Source organism: Chiloscyllium plagiosum, unplaced genomic scaffold (assembly GCF_037043375.1).
Source record: "Chiloscyllium plagiosum isolate Xiang-an unplaced genomic scaffold, Cpla_swu_hap1 HiC_scaffold_14, whole genome shotgun sequence".
Taxonomy (NCBI): domain Eukaryota; kingdom Metazoa; phylum Chordata; class Chondrichthyes; order Orectolobiformes; family Hemiscylliidae; genus Chiloscyllium; species Chiloscyllium plagiosum.
Window position 1 is genome coordinate 42,274,513 of NW_028270152.1, and position 17,499 is coordinate 42,292,011.

The window sequence follows — 17,499 nt, forward strand, 5'->3', positions numbered from 1 at the left end:
ATATTTGTGTGACCCTCTCTGCCTTCTCTCTGTAGCACTACATATTCTTCCTTGCCTGATAATAATTAAATTCTCTCTTAATTGCCTTGCTTGAAACTTCCTTCACGACATGCTCAGGTGGTGCATAGTAGATGCCAACCACTGACATGAAGTCGTCATAGGTTTCTTTTGGCGATGATTTATATGTTCCAGTTCTGAAAACCTCTACAAGTCAGAACTTGGGGGACTAAAGGTATGGTTCACATTTGTCACAGTCAGATCAGGGATGACAAAAGCCATTTTAATACTGTGGCAGGAAAAGAAACTGGATTGGAGGGATTCAAACATAGAGTTCTAGTAATGAGCACAGAATCATGAGATGCTAATACATTTAACAAGTTTGTAGAGGAAAGAGAGGTTGGATGTGAGCAGAGATTTGAATGAAAGTGGACTGTACCTGAAGAAATTGTTAGCATGATTAACTAATGTAAAAGGAAAGTGGGTGGTAAGTTGCTTGGATGGCTGCAGCTCCAAGAACACTCAAGAAGCTTGATGCCACCCAAGACAAGGCAGGTTGCTTGACAGGCACCACATCCACAAGCATCCACTCTCTCTCCATTACCGTTGCTCAGTACCAGCAGTGTGTACTAACAGCATTGTGGGTCAACCTACAGCATGTGGAGTGCAGTGGTTCCAGAAGGCAACTCACTGCCATCTTCTTAAGGGCAACTAGGAATGGATTATAAAATGCTGGCCAGCCAGCGATTCCCATGTCCAATCTATAAATAAAGAATAAGTACTTTATTAGGTTCTATCTTTTGTTGTACAGATTCAAGTTTTGTTTAAAATTGTTAGAAGCTTTCAAAGATGGAAGAATATTATCCAGCGTTAGCTGAAGATAATCAAGTGAAATGATATAGTAGTTGCAATTTGTCACTGTGGAGTCAGACTACGTAAATTTCTCAGCATCGGGCAAGAATGTCTCTTTAAATTATGGATTGAACTGCTAGTAGAAATTCATTTTCTTTTTCCCTCTAAAACACTGCTGTGGCTGAATTCATTCAATCACATTGATGCTTCAATTTTCACTGAACAGTCCATCATGTGGATAGCAAAAATAACATTTGCACAAAATATGAAACAGCATTGGAAGTCTTTAGTTCTGTAAACAAACCTTTATGTGGCCTAGTTTTCAAAACTACACTAAGCTCAGAGAAAAACTTATTGAAGCTTTTTCTTAGGTTATATTTTCTTTCCCAAAGGACACCAAAGTAAATATTAAATTAGTTGTCTCTGGTAGTATTATAAATAATGTTCTATTGCCAAAACAATTATGTGCTAAATGATAAGATGACAGTTATGTGGCTATATGGACTCATAACTCAGAATATTGAGCTCTTGTTCCAACAAAGACATCATGAATCATACCCTTCACAGCACAGTAAAACCAATATTAAAAGACACTCACTTTCACAGTCTGCCCAGCTTCAGGTCCATCCTACAAAAAAAAGAGAAGCACATGAGGAGTTAATGATTTGCAAGTTATTGACAGTGAATTGAAGTATTCATTTGAAATACATTTGAAGATGAGTGACAGCTGTATGTGATCTGGGCAGTCATCCATTATCACAACCAGTTTTGTTTACTGCAAGCTGGGCAATGATATTTGTGCTGGAAACCACATTTACTGCTTATTCAGCTCTCTAATGGAAAGAATTTGATCAAGAAACTTTGTGTGGCAGACCAAATTTTTCAATCAAATTGCCACCATATTTATTAAATTGCTTTATTTCTTAAGGGGAGAAAAGTCTATAGCGAATACTTTCTGTTTAAAATGAATGAACATACACTTTATATTTCTCACCTTTTCACAAAAGTTGCTGCTTGATAGAAACACATTGGCTCCGATATTTTCTGCTGCATTTAATTTAAGGTTCTCATTGGAATATTTCTGTTTTCTTTCTGATAGCCAGCCAGATTGAGAAGCCATTCATCAAGGAAGCCTACAATAGAAAGCTAGAACACTGCAGATGGTCGAGGACAATCCAGAAAGTTGGGAGCTGTGGGGATTGAGGGTGGACAACTGGGATTTTAGCTCAGCAGAGAAATGTCAAACAGAGATCCTGGAAGAGGTCAGGTGGCCCACTGAGAACACTGAGAGGAATGATCAGGGACAGAAGACACTGCACAGAGGTTGAGAGAGGTCAGGGGGCAGGGTGGAGGGGGAAGGGTGCAGAGATAGAGACCATGAGGATGACAAATCCATGTCAATCAGGGAACAGATGATGGAAAGAGACAAACCATCAAGATGGAGAGATTGCATGTGCTTTTCGATCCTTAGCAAGGAAGTTTTAGCTTTCCCCTTCCTGACCCTAAATCTGTCCCAAAATCTCAGACTTTTAGCAATTGGTTCTATGGATTCCAATACACTATCACACTACACTGTATTGCACTACTGTTGACTAGCTGACTAATCAAGATTGTTTTGAGGGAACAACTAACTAGGGACATGCAGCTAAACCACCACTTGTGGTCTACCACATCCTTCACTCCTCCATTATCATCAAGCCAAATGACTAACCTAGCTTAATGAGGACTCTAGAAGAACATACCAACAGCAATGGGTATGAGAAAAATAAGCTGACAGCCTAGTGAAGCTACAACACAAGGCGACAACACATTCATGCAAAACAGAAGAAGCATGTGATGGACCAAGCAAAGTGATTCTACAATGGATTAGAGTTCTTGTTATATTCAGTCATAAATGGTAGTGGATAATTAAACTAATGGGAGGAGTTATCTCAATGAACAACTCTATCTTTAATGATGGCAGAGAACAGCATACTATTGCATAGAACGAGGCTAGATCATTTATAACCATCTTCAGTTAGAAGTACAAAATGGATGATATTCTTGGGTTTCTTGAGATCCCACACTCATATGTGCCAAACTTCAGCTATTTCCTGGTTCTCTCCACATGAATCAAGAAATGGCTCCGTGTGATGAACACAGAAATGGCTCTGGGCCATTTAATAATAAATAATATAAAATAACATCCACAGTAATGCTGCAGTCTTTCAGAATCAGCTGCAGTTTTAACTAAGCCATTTAAGGACATTTACAATTGTCATCTATCCAACAATGTGGAACATTTCTCAGCTCTGGCCTGCCCACTAAAAAGAAGCCAAGCTTAACCTAGCTAATGACTACTTTGTCAACCTAATCTCAATCAACAGCAATGGAAGGTTTCATCAACAGTGTTACCAATTGGAACATAGCTTTGAATAATTTGTTTAAGGATGCTCAGTTTGAGTTTTATCAGGACCACTAATTCCAGACCTCATCATAGTCTTGAACAGACTCAGGAACTTGATTGTCACTCTCTCCTCATTCTCTGCAATGAGTAATCATTGGAGTACAATTTGACAAAATATGGCACGAAGAAGCTTGAATAAAACAGGTGTCATTGGGACTGTTGGGATAGACAAGCCTTGTAATAAAAAAGAAAGTTAATGAGGGAAGTAGGTGTCATGAGAATTCCTATGGAAACAAGATGTGGGACAAAAACATGATTTAAAAAAGAAGAAATGGCAATGAGGCAGATGACTTCTTTCTATCCTCTCAATATGCCTTACTTCACTTTATTTCCTTTCTTTTATGGACAATGAATGAAACCTTTATGGATTATTGCATGTTTGCCAAATTCTGATTTGGAAGTGGAGCCATTTCAAACACATTTAAGATAAATGTGAAACTCAGCAAAACAGCTAAGCACTCAGAGCAGATAAATATCTTTCAATCTAGTAACTGAACAACACTGCTTGAAATGGGCATTCTTCAGATTTCATCGGTGTACAATCATTCTGAATACTGTACTGTATATTGCAGAGTTAAAATATTTTAGTGAAGCTACTGTTCACTCATTACTGAAAGAAACCACAGTTCGCTTACAAACCTGAATGGCAATGGTCAGCGATGTTGCTTTGAAGTGCTGCTCCACAACCTTTGCAACTTTCTGGCTTGTCTGAAACAAGTCTGTCAACTCATCTGGTTGTAGATCCCGAAAACGTTCAGTTAATCTGATTGGACAAACTAACACATCTTTATTACAGATAGTCAAGGAAAAAAATACCATAGAGCCATTTGAATTTCAAATGAGAATAAATTAAATTAAATATGAGTAGCAAAAATAAAAAAAAAAACAACTTTGTCTTTTATATGTCATCCACAAAACAAAACTATTTTCTGTGAGCTTCTAAGGAGTCAATTCAGAGGAATAAATAACAGATATTATTGTACTTCATGGCAGCAATGACCACTCCCAGTTCCACTGAGCAGTGATTTTTCTAATGGCTACTCTTCAAACAAACAAGGTTGAAACAAAAGTTAAAGTTTTTTTCCTTTAGAAACAAAACAGTTCCTGAAAACTTCCTTGCACAGACTTTCTTTCATCAAAATCTCTCCTTCATATCAGTAGAATTTGTCACAATATTTGACTTTAGGCTGTCGGTTCAAGTGTGAAGCTTTCAAGTTCCTAACCCAAAACACATTGAGATTTTGAGATACATTTTACAGTTGGTAAAACCTAATTTACATTATCCTTAACCTGTACCTTGAAGTTTATTGCTAAAAACATATAGCATTTGTACAGAATGTGCAAAACCACTGACTGGTACATTCAACTCAAAAGATAACGGCTATGTTAATAACACTGAAATTTGCATCAGGTTCTTCAACCACACTTTAAGTCATGTCTTTTGATTTGATAACTAGAGTGGGCCACCTGTTGAAGCCACCTCTACACTAAAAATGGAATTAAACCAGCCTAAAGACTCTATCTATATGCTTCAAAAGTAAAAGATTTTTTTTAAGATTCCGGATTTAGGTATTTAGATATTTAAACATCTTGGAATCCAGCTTGATGAGTCACTCAGCCTTCACTCCTGCATGTTATGATAGCATCTGAACCATACTATACCAGCTGCACAGTGAGTGTATGTGGGGCAGCAGAGAGAAGATAGTGGTACTTTCCTTGGTGAATCAGCAAAGGTCACTGATTTTCCTGTGCCATTGCTGGACATTCCCCCAAACAGTTTGGACCACATTGACTCAGTTAGCTACCTCAGAACAGGCTGGCAGAGTCTACTGTCATGGCCTCCTCGACCAATTTTGTTGTAAAATGACAGTCCTCCCCTCCACCACTCTGCTCAAGATCCTCAGGTCCCAATCCACAAAGTGATGTGCCAATTTCCCCTTTTCTGCCACATCCAGGGTAGAGGTCATTATCCTTGTAGGGAAGCTCCAGATTGCCAGCAGGTGCCCCATAGTCTTGTAAATATAGAGCCAGTGTCATGGGATCCTATGTAGTGATGAGTACTTCCATCTACAAGTAGAGGCTAGCACTAGATGAGTGTGTCAGCGTAAGGGTGGGGTACATAGTTAATGAAATACGTTTGGGATTGACAGTATGAAAAAATAAGCTTGATCTCATAGAAAAAAACTTTTCATGAACTGTAACAAAAATATTTATCTGGTTTCTGATCAGATTCAGCTGGATGACATACTTTTCAAATGTTATTCTTTGGATCGCATTGAGCTACATACCATATCTCTAAAATACTTTATGACCCTGAAAATTCTATCTGTGCTTGTTCTCTGCTTTCTGATACATGCAAAGAACAAAGAAAATACAGCACAGAAGCAGACCCTTCAGCCTATCAAGACTGCATCAACACAACATGCCTTTCTACACTAAAAACCTTTTGCCTTGACACAGTCGATATCCCCCTATTCCCAGCCTATTCGTATGTCTGTCATGATGCCTCTTAAATATTGCTATTATATCCACCTCTGCCAACTCCTCCGGCAGTACATTCCAGGCACTTACCACCCTCTGTATAAAAACACCTGCCTCTCACATCTCCTTTAAACTTACCCCCTTTACTTTAAATCTATATCTCCTAGTTATTAACATTTCTACCGTGAGAGAAAGACTCTGGCTATCCATGCCTCTCATAATTTTGTAAACTTCTATCAAGTTGCCCCTCATCCTTCGACATTTAAGTGAAAACAAACGAAGTTTGTCCAATCTCTCCTCTTAGCTAACACCTTCCAAACTGGGCAACATTCTGGTAAACCATTTCTCCAAAGCCTCCACATCCTTCTCGTAGTGTGGCAAACAGAACTGTATGCAATATTCTAAATGTGGCCGAACTAAAGTTCCATATTACCGCAAAATGACTTGCCAATTTTATTATTCTATGCTGTAACCAATGAAGGAAAGTATCAACTTGTGTTGCTACTTTCAGGGAGTTGAGGATCTTTATGCTTAGATCCATCTGTATGTTGATGGTACTAAGGGTTCTACCATTTATTGAATATTTCCCTCCTGCATTAGAACTTCCAAAATGCATCACTTCACATTTCTTACTTTCATAGTAGTAGAGGCTGGAGAAGGCCATTTGACTCATCAAGCCTGCTCCCCATTCATTAATTTCATGGCTGATCTATCCATTGTCTGAGTTCCTCCGACCTGCTTTATCCCCATAACCCTTAATTCTCCTATCATGCAAAAACCTATCCAACAGTGTCTTGATTATATTTAATGAAGTTGCCTCTACAGCTTCCTTGGGCAGAGAATTCCATAGATTCATTACTCTGGGAAAAGCAGTTCCTCCTCACCTCTGCCCTAAATCTACTCTCCCTAATCTTGAGGTCATGTCCCCTAGTCTTAGTCTCACCCATCAGCAGAAACAACTTGCCTGCCTCTATCTTATCTATCCCCTGCATAACATGATTCGGATGTGCCGGTGTTGGACTGGGGTGTACAAAGATAAAAATCACACAACACCAAGCTATATTTCAACAGGTTTATTTGGAAGCACCACTCCTTCATCAGGTGGTTGCGCACATCCACCTGATGAAGGAGTAGCCTTGCAAAAGTTGTGCTTTCAAATAAACCTGTTGGACTATAACTTGGTGTTGTGTGATTTTTAACTTTATATGCTTCTATAAGATATCCTCTCATTCTTCTAAATTTTAGCGAGTACTCTCTTCATAGGGTAACCAGCTTATCTCCAGAGTCAGCCTGGCAAACCTCCTCTGCACCATCTGTAAAGTCAGTATATCCTTCCTCAAATTGGGAGACCAGAACTATGCACAATACTCCAGTGGCGGCCTCACCAATACCTTGTACAATTGCAGCAGAACCTCCCTCCTCTTAAATTCCAATCCCTCTAGCAATGAAAGCCAATATTCTGTTTCCCCTCCTGATTACCTATTGCACCTGCAAATCAACTTATAGCGATTTATATATGAGCACTCTTAAGTCTCTCTGCACAATAGCATGCTGCAATCTTTCACCATTTAAATAAAACTCTGACCTACTGATTTTACTTCCAGAGTAGATAACCTCACATTTACCAACATTGTACACCATCTGCCAGACCCATGCCCACTCACTTAGCCTATCTAAATATCTCTGCAGACCCTCCACATTCTCTGCATAATTTGCCTTTCCACTCAACTTATTGTCCTTAGCAAACTTGGAAATGACACATTTGGTCTCCTCTTCCAAATCATTTGTACACAGCATTAAGAGTTGAGGGCCCAACTAATCCCTATTATACTAGCTTTGGAGATGGTGCAGGGGAGGTTGTCCAGGTTGATTCTGGAGATGAGGGGTTTCTCTATGAGGAGAGGTTGGGCCACCTGGGACTGTACTCACTAGAATTTAGAAAAATGAGATGGGATTTCTATCGAAACATGTAAAATTATGAAAGGGGTAGATAAGATAGAGGCAGGCAAGTTGTTTGTCTGGATTAAACTCCAACAAGTGCATTGACCAAGCTTGGAACTGATAAAGTATTTTGATACACATTATTCTTTCATTTTGTTTTCACTCCTTATCTCACTTTTTTTGATTTTCTCTTGCCTTTACTAAATATAAAATATATATATAGTTGGTACTTTAAATGTTGGTATTAAGGGTCACTGTTAAATCAATAAAGTTGGAAAAGTCAAAGGCCCTGAAGCAGGACAAGTAAGCAGAACTTACAGAAATTATAAACTTCCAAATCCTATTATATGTATTGTGAGGATTGTTAGTGCTGCCTGGTTCCATATCCATATTCCATTATAGTACACACACAGTAGCTCAAATAACCTTCAGTCTAATTTCTACAAGTACGTGAGAAACATTTACCAATTATCCAAAAAGCAATTAAAAAGAACCCATTAGCAATGGACCACATTGGACACAATTTCCTTGATGCATGACAGGGGCTATAGTGTACAGAAAGACAGGAAAACTAACAACAATGTTTTCTTGTGCTGAGATTGTGTACATCATAATTACATTATTTCAACAATCAAAAATTATTGAAGCAGCCCTAACCCTTTCCTGCCCACTGCTGAAATCATCAGAAGGTGTGTAACATGCTATTTCTAATGGACTCTGAAAATGAGCATGCAAAAGTCAATCAGAACCTGGTTCCAATGATGACTGCTATCTTCTTTAAGCAATAGAAAATCAGGAATAGAACTGAATGTATTGTGGTGATTTCTGTTCACTATTTTGGACCTGATGTATGTCTGATATGAGATTTCAATTATATGCCCCAAATCTTCTGCAATGATGTAACTTGTAACATTACCCAAATAATTTACAAAGTATTCTGGGGTGAAATGAACAAGTGCAATGGTACTGTTAAATGTTTGTAGTCCCAGCAAAACTTCCTTAAACTTCTGAACTGCAAGCAGAAATCTGAAGACAGCTTAGTAGGTCCAGGGTTGTATCAAGGCAATGAGTTTTGTTTTTCAGTGGAATTAGAAACCTATCCTTTTATTCTTTAAACACTCTAGCTAACAATCTATTTCTGCCAATTGCCACTATAGTACGTCAGCAAAGATAACAATTTACATAATGTCTTTTGGCCTTATTTCCTTCTTGATTCAGCTCTAACAGAAATTCCTCCACAATATCTTTTTCAAAAGCAGATTTACCTCAGTGTTCCCCCAACTCCCCCTGATTTACCTCCATTCACCTATCTTCACAGATTACTGAATTAATTTGGATATTGAGTCATAAATTTCACAGAAGTTTGATCTTGTACTAGAAATGGACATGGGAAATAGCTGCAAATTAAGGACACTTAAGGGACAATGTTCCTTATTTTGTGCTTTTGTTCCTTCAGATCTTAAGACTTAAGGGCGACCAACTTTAAAGTTCAATGTGAACTTAGTTAAATTCCTTTTTTTAAATTCATTCACAGGATGAGGGTGTCATTGGCTAGGTAAGCATTTATTGTCCATCCTTAATTGCCATCTGGGTCAACCACATTGCTGTGGGTCTGGAGTCACATGGAGGCCAGACCAGGTAAGGATAGCAGTTTCCCTTCCTCAAGGACATTTGTGAACCAGATGGGTCTATCTGACAATTGACAATGGATTTACGGTCATCATAATACTCTTAATTCTAGATTTTCATTGAATTCAAATTCCACCATCTGCCTCGGTGGGATTCAAACCCAGGTCCCCAGAATATTACCTAAATCTCTGGATTAACAGTCCAGCAGTAATACCATTAGGCTGTCACTTCTTGCACCCTCTCAAAATGGGTACCTATTTGGTATCAGCCTGCACTCAGTGGTTGAAGTTGTATCTGAGGCTGACAGAATTAAGTTAAAGCTACACTCCAGAGCTTGCACACACAATCCATGCTGACATTTCAATACTGTTTTCAGATAAGAAACGCAACTGAGACATGGAGAAAGTTTAAGCATAATTGAGTTGTGTATGCAACTAGAATATGCTCAAATCTTCTCAATCTTTCAATTGCCTCAATCAAACCCTCCATCCAAATAAATCTTTGCTTACAAAACTGTCCACATGCATGATTCCCAAATGAGAATTTGTCAGGTGGGAGAGACAAGTCATTTTTGTGATTATTTAATCACAATTATTCCAGTACATTTTTTTGAAAAACCTGAACAGCTCTGTGTCTTATTTCATTAAATACCTCTGTTCTTAAAATCTACTTGTCAAATTTAAAATTGAAAAGCTTGCCTGACAACAGATTCCTAAACAATGCTTGATCTGCTTTAACAATGCTCAAATGAGCTGAAATGTCAACTTTCACGTTCACAGAAGGAACATGCCTATGTGTTCAGTATTACCTTGGGTCCTGATTATTTATGTTGATCTGTGCCACCTTATGCTTATTTTAAGTTTCAGCATATTTTAGTGAGGTGACAATAGGATGGCATTTTGTTGTAATTTGACATTGATAAGATTAACTTATTTATAGGTCTAACCTTCAGGTCACATGCAAGAAGTAAACTCCAAATCCCAATTCACAATTGGACAGAATACAGAGGCAGAAATGTTGTAAAACTTCCTTCAGAAAAAAAACATAATGATGGCAATGTTCTAATTGTTCAGGCTTTGAAATCTTCATAGCATTTTCATAAATAGAACTGGGTGGACGCTTTTTCGTGGGATGGATTGCACCAAAATCTCATGGCTGAAAATATGTTGCTGGAAAAGCGCAGCAGATCAGGCAGCATCCAAGGAACAGGAGAATCGACGTTTCGGGCATAAACCCTTCTTCCTGAAGAAGGGCTTATGCCCGAAACGTCGATTCTCCTGTTCCTTGGATGCTGCCTGACCTGCTGCACTTTTCCAGCAACACATTTTCAGCTCTGATCTCCAGCATCTGCAGCCCTCACTTTCTCTCCAAAATCTCATGGAACAATTAATTACTTCCGTAAAACTAAATCTCAGAATCTAGCAGCAAAATGAAGTAAACATTGATGTCCTGACTCTCTGAAATAGCTCTCCATTTACTTTAGTGCCCTTTATTGCTAGAAGCTTCAACCACCACTTACAATCATATACCCTGAAAAGGCACACCCTAAAAACTAAAATTGACATCCAAGCCAACTTATTACCACTACTTATTTTAAAAATCATACTGAAATAAGTGGTTTTTCATGGTACAGGCTAAAAGAAATCATCTCACACATTATACCAATTTACCAGCTGTGTCCGTTGGCAAAACTCACAGTGGAGTCAATGTGGCAACTCATCCTAGCTTCCCAAAATCTTCTGCTTGGTCAATAACAATGGGACAGCAGTGACAGGGCCATCAGCATGCTCAGACCTTGTTACAGTCACAATTTATGAAATTCAAACTGCATCCATTGTGGTGGAACAGTGCTTGATGCAATTGAATCAATGATCTCAAACACCTGTACCAGACCAATTTTAAAGATAGCACAATATTTCATCTTAAGGATGACGCAATTTACAGGAAGTGCAATTTACACATTCAGGAGAAGTTTCAAGTGGAACTGAATGCGATGGAACAAAATGATACAATTCAGAAGGTATATCTTTGCACAAATTGTCACAACTCAAGAACAAGTGTTTTAAAGAAAGATGTCTCCATGTGAGTATGCCTAGATCCAAGTCATCTCAACCTGTCACTTCAAAGGTATAAAGTAGTGATGCAGAAAGAATTAAGTCCTAAATTATTCAGAGCCATATTCCTTTCCAAATTATAGCACGTCTACTGGTCTGTTCATTTAGCAGAATCCTAGGACCATAAGCTCATAAGAAATAGGAGCAGGAATAGGTAATTTGGCTCCTTGAGCCTTCTCGCCATTCAATAGAATCATGGCTGATCCAATATTCCTCATGTCCACTTTCCTGTCCTTTTCTTATAACACTTGATTTCCCTAATGATCTATCTACCTCAACTTAAATATACACAAGGACTCTGCCCCCACAGCTCTCTGCAGCAAGGAGTTCCAAAGATTCACAAACCTCAGAGAATAAATTCCTCCCCATCTCAGTCTATCCTAGGAGCTTGAAACATTTAGGATACCATTTGGATGTACTGTTTCCAGGAGTTACCATCTGAACTATTAGTAAGCCATAGATTATTCCAGCAGCTCATGGATAGGACTAATGAAACATACTCAGATTTGTTTGTGTAGCTGACGATATCATGATCATGCGTAAGACAAGGACACAGTATCACTACAACTTTCATGTACTGATGGCAACAGAACAGGAATTGAAATTTAACAGCATGAAGTGTCAGGTCAATGACAGCCAATAAAACATCTTCAAGTCCATTTATTTCACCCAGGAGTCCATCCCAATCTAGGTAAGATCGGGGATACACATGCCCACCCCAAAAGGATCTGTGATACATTCCTTGGATTTCTCATCTCACCACATATTCTAATTTCATGGGAAACATATTCTGCTGAGAGATTTCCTCAAGAAGGATATCTTCAGTGGTAGCAAAACAAGCACCAGTACATTATGATCTTCTCAGCAAAACCTTGCCAGCTGCAATACTATGACTCCAGGAAATAGATGATTCTCAAAATCAATGTATTGCAAAAAAGCCTAGGTGCATATTTTTTACAAGACAAAAAATGAATTGCATTTGGTTCAAAACCCTTTCATCTGCACAAAACCTACTCCAATATAGAATGTGAGACATCAACTCTGATATTTGGCATCATGTAATGTCACACCGACTTATTTGGTAAAAGAAATTCACTGTTGAAACAGAACATAAGCCACGAGCAATGGTCTGCTGTAAACCATGAACAAGTGCACTGTCATATTTGCATAGTCAACTAGTTAAAGTGCAAAGATACAACATTCAAATGAGAGAGAAACCAGGTACCAAGTTGATCATATTTAACATGCTAAACAGATTACACTCCAAAGGTAAGATACATGTCTTCATCTACATGGAGATGTTCTCAACCATCAAGTTGATGATGTTCTCAAAGTTGAACTGTAATGCTTTAAAATATAGAAAAAAACATTATAGCACAGTACAAGCTCTTTGATGTTGCACCGACCTATGGAACCAATCTGAAGCCCATCTAACATACATCATTCCATTCTCGTACACATGCCTATCCAATGACCATTTAAATGCCCTTAAATGTGGCGAGTCTACTACTGTTGCAGGGAGTGCGTTCCATGCCCCTACTACTCTCTGAGTAGCGAAACTACCTCTGACATCTGTCCTATATCTATCACCCTCAATTGAGAGCTATGTCCCCTCATGCTAGCCATCACCATCCGAGGAAAAGGGCTCTCATTGTCCAACTTATCTAATCCTCTGATTATCTTATATGTCTCAATTAAGTTGCCTCTCAACCTTCTTCTCTGTAATGAAAACAGCCTCAAGTCCCTCAGCCTTTCCTCATGAGAGCTTCTCTCCGTACCAGGCAACATCCTGGTAAATCTCCTCTAAAACTTTTCCAAAGCCTCCACATCCTTCCTATAATGCGGTGACCAGAACTGTATGCAATACTCCAAATGTAGCCGCACCAGATGTTTGTACAGCTGCAGCATGCTCTCATGGTTCCGAAACTCAATCCCTCTTACCAATAAAAGCCAACACACCATACGCCTTCCTAACAACCCTATTAACCTGGGTGGCAACTTTCAAGGATCTTTGTACCTGGACACTGAGATCTCTCTGCTCATCAAAACTACCCAGAATCTTACCATTAGCCCATTACTGCATTCTTGTTACTCCCTCCAAAGTGAATCACCTCACACTTTCAGCATTAAACTCTATTTGCCACCTCTCAGCCCAGCTCTACAGCTTATCTATGTCTCTCTGTAGCCTACAACATCCTTTGTCACTATCCACAACTCTACCGACCTTAGTGTCATCTGCAAACTTACTAACCCATCCTTCTATGCCCACACCCAGGTCATTTATATAAATTACAAACAACAGTGAACCCAAAACAGATCCTTGTAGTACACCACTAGTAACTGAACTCCAGGATGAATATATGCCATCAATCACCACCCTCTGTCTTTCAGCTAGCCAATTTCTGATCCAAACCACTAAATCGCCCTCATGCCTCTGTACTTTGTGCAATAACCTACCATGGGAAATCTTATGAAATGCCTTACTGAAATCCATATATGCCACATCAACTGCTTTACCCTCATCTACCTGTTTGGTCACCTTCTCAAAGAACTCAATAAGGTTTGTGAGGCATCACCTACCAATCACAAAACCGTGTTGACTATCCCTAATCAACTTATTCATCTCTAGATGATTATAAATCCTATCTCTTATAACCCTTTCCAACACTTTACCCTACAATTGAAGTAAGGCTCACAGGTCTATAATTTCCAGAGTTGTCTCTACCCTTCTTCTTGAACAAGGGAACAATATTTGCTATCCTCCAGTCTACTGGCACTATTTCTATAGACAATGACGACATAAAGATCAAAGCCAAAGGCTCGGCAATTTCCTCCCTGGCTTCCCAGAGAATCCGAGGATAATTTCCATCCGGCCCAGGCGACTTATCTATTTGTACACTTTCCAGAATTGCTAACACTTCCTCCTTATGCACCTCAACCCTATCTAGTCTAGTAGCATGTATCTCAGGATTCTCTTCAACCACATTGTCTTTTTTTAGTGTGAATACTGACAAAAAAGTATTCATTTAGCATGTCCTCTATCTCCTCTGATTCCACGCACAACTTCCCACTACAAAACCTTACTCTAGTTATTCTAGGTATAGAAAGCCTTAGGGTTTTCCTTGATCCTATCCGCCAATGACTTCTCATGTCCCCTCCAGGCTCTTCTTAGCTCTCTCTTTAGGTCTTTCCTGGTCTAACTTGTAACTCTCAAGCACCTCAACTGAGCCATTATATCTCATCCTAACATAAGCCTTCTTCTTCCTCTTGACAAGAGATTCAACTTCCTTAGTAAACCATGGCTCCCACACTTGACAACTTCTTCCCTGCCTGACTGGTACATATTTATCAAGGACCTGCAGTAGCTGGTTAAAGAAATACTTGAGAGAAATTAGCTATCTTTGCCATACAATGAAGAACTTGGTCTATCACAATAAGTCATTCTCAACAGCAACCAAGTCCTAATAGTAAAAACATTACCCTTGGATATCATGACCAGAGACATATGGGTATTGAATGCCCAAGACAGCTACAGCTTGAATGTGTGTACTAGCCAGGGATAAATCAGGATATTCAATGACTCAAAATGCATGTGAAGCATACTAAATGTATCAATCCTAACAGTGGAGGGAGGTTCTACAATCACATCATATTCCACACGTGTTTATATATATATATATATATATATACACGTGTGTGCTTTTAAATGACAGTAGCAACACATTTACTCACCTTTTTCAGTGAACACCTCAAAATTTCCAGTTGGTTGACAACTTAGCAATATGAGTATGACCATCTCTGATACAATGAGAAGTATTTTCAGTTTATTCAGTATACCAGATCAGATGATCAGACCAGATCATCGAACCACAGTTCACAAACAAACTGGTTCAAGGCATGTGCAGTAAGTACTTGAACAAGGAGGGCTACATAGAATGAAGGAGCACCTGGCTAAAGTAGACTGGAAACAAAGATTCTATGGTGGCACAATTGATGAGCAGTGGAGAACTTACGAAGAAATTTTTGAAAATGCTCAAAACAAGTATATTGCAGTGAAAAGGAAGGATTGTAAGAAAAGGAGTAATCTTCCATGGGCGTCTAAGGAAATAAGGGAGGCTACCAAATTGACAGAGAAGGCATACAAAGTGGCCAAAAACACCATGAAACTAGAAGACTGGGAAAACTTTAAAGGTCAACGGAAAGCCACAAAAAGAGTTATAAAGAAAAGTAAGATAGAACATGAAAAAAAAACTAGCACAGAATATAAAGACAGATAGCAAAGGTTTATATAAATATATAAAACAAAAAAGAGTGGCTAAAATAAACATTGGTGTCATTCCTGATGAAGGGCTTATGCTTGAAACATTGATTCTCCTGCTCCTCAGATGCTGCCTGACCGACTGTGCTTTTCCAGCACACACTCTTCGACATTGGTCCTTTAGAGTATGAGAAGGGGTATTTAGTTTTGGGATATGATGAAATGACTGTGGCATTGAACATGTATGTTGCATCGGTCTTAACAGTGGAGGACACTAACAACATGCCAGCAATTGACAAAGGTATGTGAGGACCTGGAAACAATCATTATTACGGAAGATGTAGTGTTGGGCAAGTTAATGGAGCTAAGGATAGATAAGTCTCCTAGGATACTAAAAGAGATGGCGGGAGAAATAACATTTGCACTGGTGGTAAGTTTCCAAAATTCGCTTAACTCTAGAGCAGTCCCAGAAGATTGGAAAACAGCAAATGTGATGCCACTGTTTAAAAAGGGAGGTGGACAAAAGATGGCAAATTATAGACGAGTTAGCTTAATCTCTATCATGGGGAAGATGCTTGAGCTTATTACCAAGGAAGAAATAGCAGGGCATCTCGATAGAAATTGTTCTGTTGGACAGACAGAGCATGGGTTCATGAAGGACAGGTGATGTTTGACAAATTTTTTGGAATTCTATGAAGACATTACAAGCACGGTGGACAACAGGGACCCAGTGGATGTGGTGTACCTAGATTTCCAAAAGGCCTTTGACAAGGTGCCACACAAGACACAGCTGCATAAGATAAGGATGCATGGCATTTTGGGTAAAGTATTAACATGGATAGAGGATTGGTTGACTAACAGGAAGCAAAAAGTGGGGATAAATGAGTGCTATTCTGGCTGGAATCAGTGACTAATGGTGTGCCTCAGAAATTGGTGTTGGGACCACAATTATTTACAATTTAAATAGATGATTTGGAGTTGGGAACCATGTGTAATGTATCAAAGTTTGCAGATGACACTAAGATGAGTGGCAAAGCAAAGTGTGCAGAGGACTGTGAAAGTTTATAGAGGAACTTAGATACATTGAGTGAGTGGGCAAAGGTCTGGCAGATTGAATACAATGTTAATAAATGTGAAGGCATCCATTTTGGTAGGAGTAACAGTAAAAAGGATTATTACTTAAATGGTAAAAAGATGCAGCATGCTGTTATGCAGAGAGACCTGGGTGTCCTTGTGCATGTGCCACAGAAGATTGGTTTGCAGATATAAGTAAGAGAAAGGCAAATGGAATTTTGCCCTTCATTGCTTCAGGGATTGAGTTTAAAAGCAGAAAGGTAATGTTGCAGCTGTACAGGGTGCTGGTGAGGCCACACGTGGGGTACTGTGTGCAGTTTTGGTCTCCATACTTGAGAAAGGATGTACTGGCACTGGAGGGGGTGCAGAGGAGGTTCATGAGGTTAATTCTGGAGTTGAGGGGGTTGGCTTATGAGGACAGACTGAGGAGACAGGGATTATATTCATTGGAATTTAGAAGAATGAGGGGGGAATCTTATAGAAACATATAAAATTATAAAGGGAATGGATAAGATAGAAGGAGAGAGAACGTTTCCACTGGTAGGTAAAACTAAAGCAAGAAGGTATAGCCTCAAGATTAGAGGGAGCAGATTTAGGACTGAATTGAGACGGAACCTCTTCACCCAGAGGGTTGTAAATCAATGGAATTCTTTGCTCAGGGAAGTAGTTGACACTACTTAGTAAACGTTTTTAAAGCGAAGGTAGAT

The 17,499-nt window shown here is 39.0% G+C and overlaps 1 protein-coding gene across 11 annotated transcripts in view; it reads right to left on the reverse strand.

The window, feature by feature from the left end:
• fhit (fragile histidine triad diadenosine triphosphatase) overlaps positions 1 to 17,499 on the reverse strand; it is a 1,333,995-nt gene that overhangs the window by 547,736 nt on the left and 768,760 nt on the right. For all 11 annotated transcript variants that reach the window (XR_015759402.1, XM_087994389.1, XM_087994384.1 and 8 more), the window contains 2 exons: positions 3,935 to 4,080; positions 1,448 to 1,477 (listed from right to left, as the gene is read on the reverse strand). Coding sequence is in view for 10 of the 11 variants with exons in the window: in XM_087994389.1 (XP_087850515.1) it covers positions 1,448 to 1,477; positions 3,935 to 4,080 (176 nt within the window). In the remaining variant the exon portion in view is untranslated. The remainder of the gene's footprint in view (positions 1 to 1,447; positions 1,478 to 3,934; positions 4,081 to 17,499) is intronic.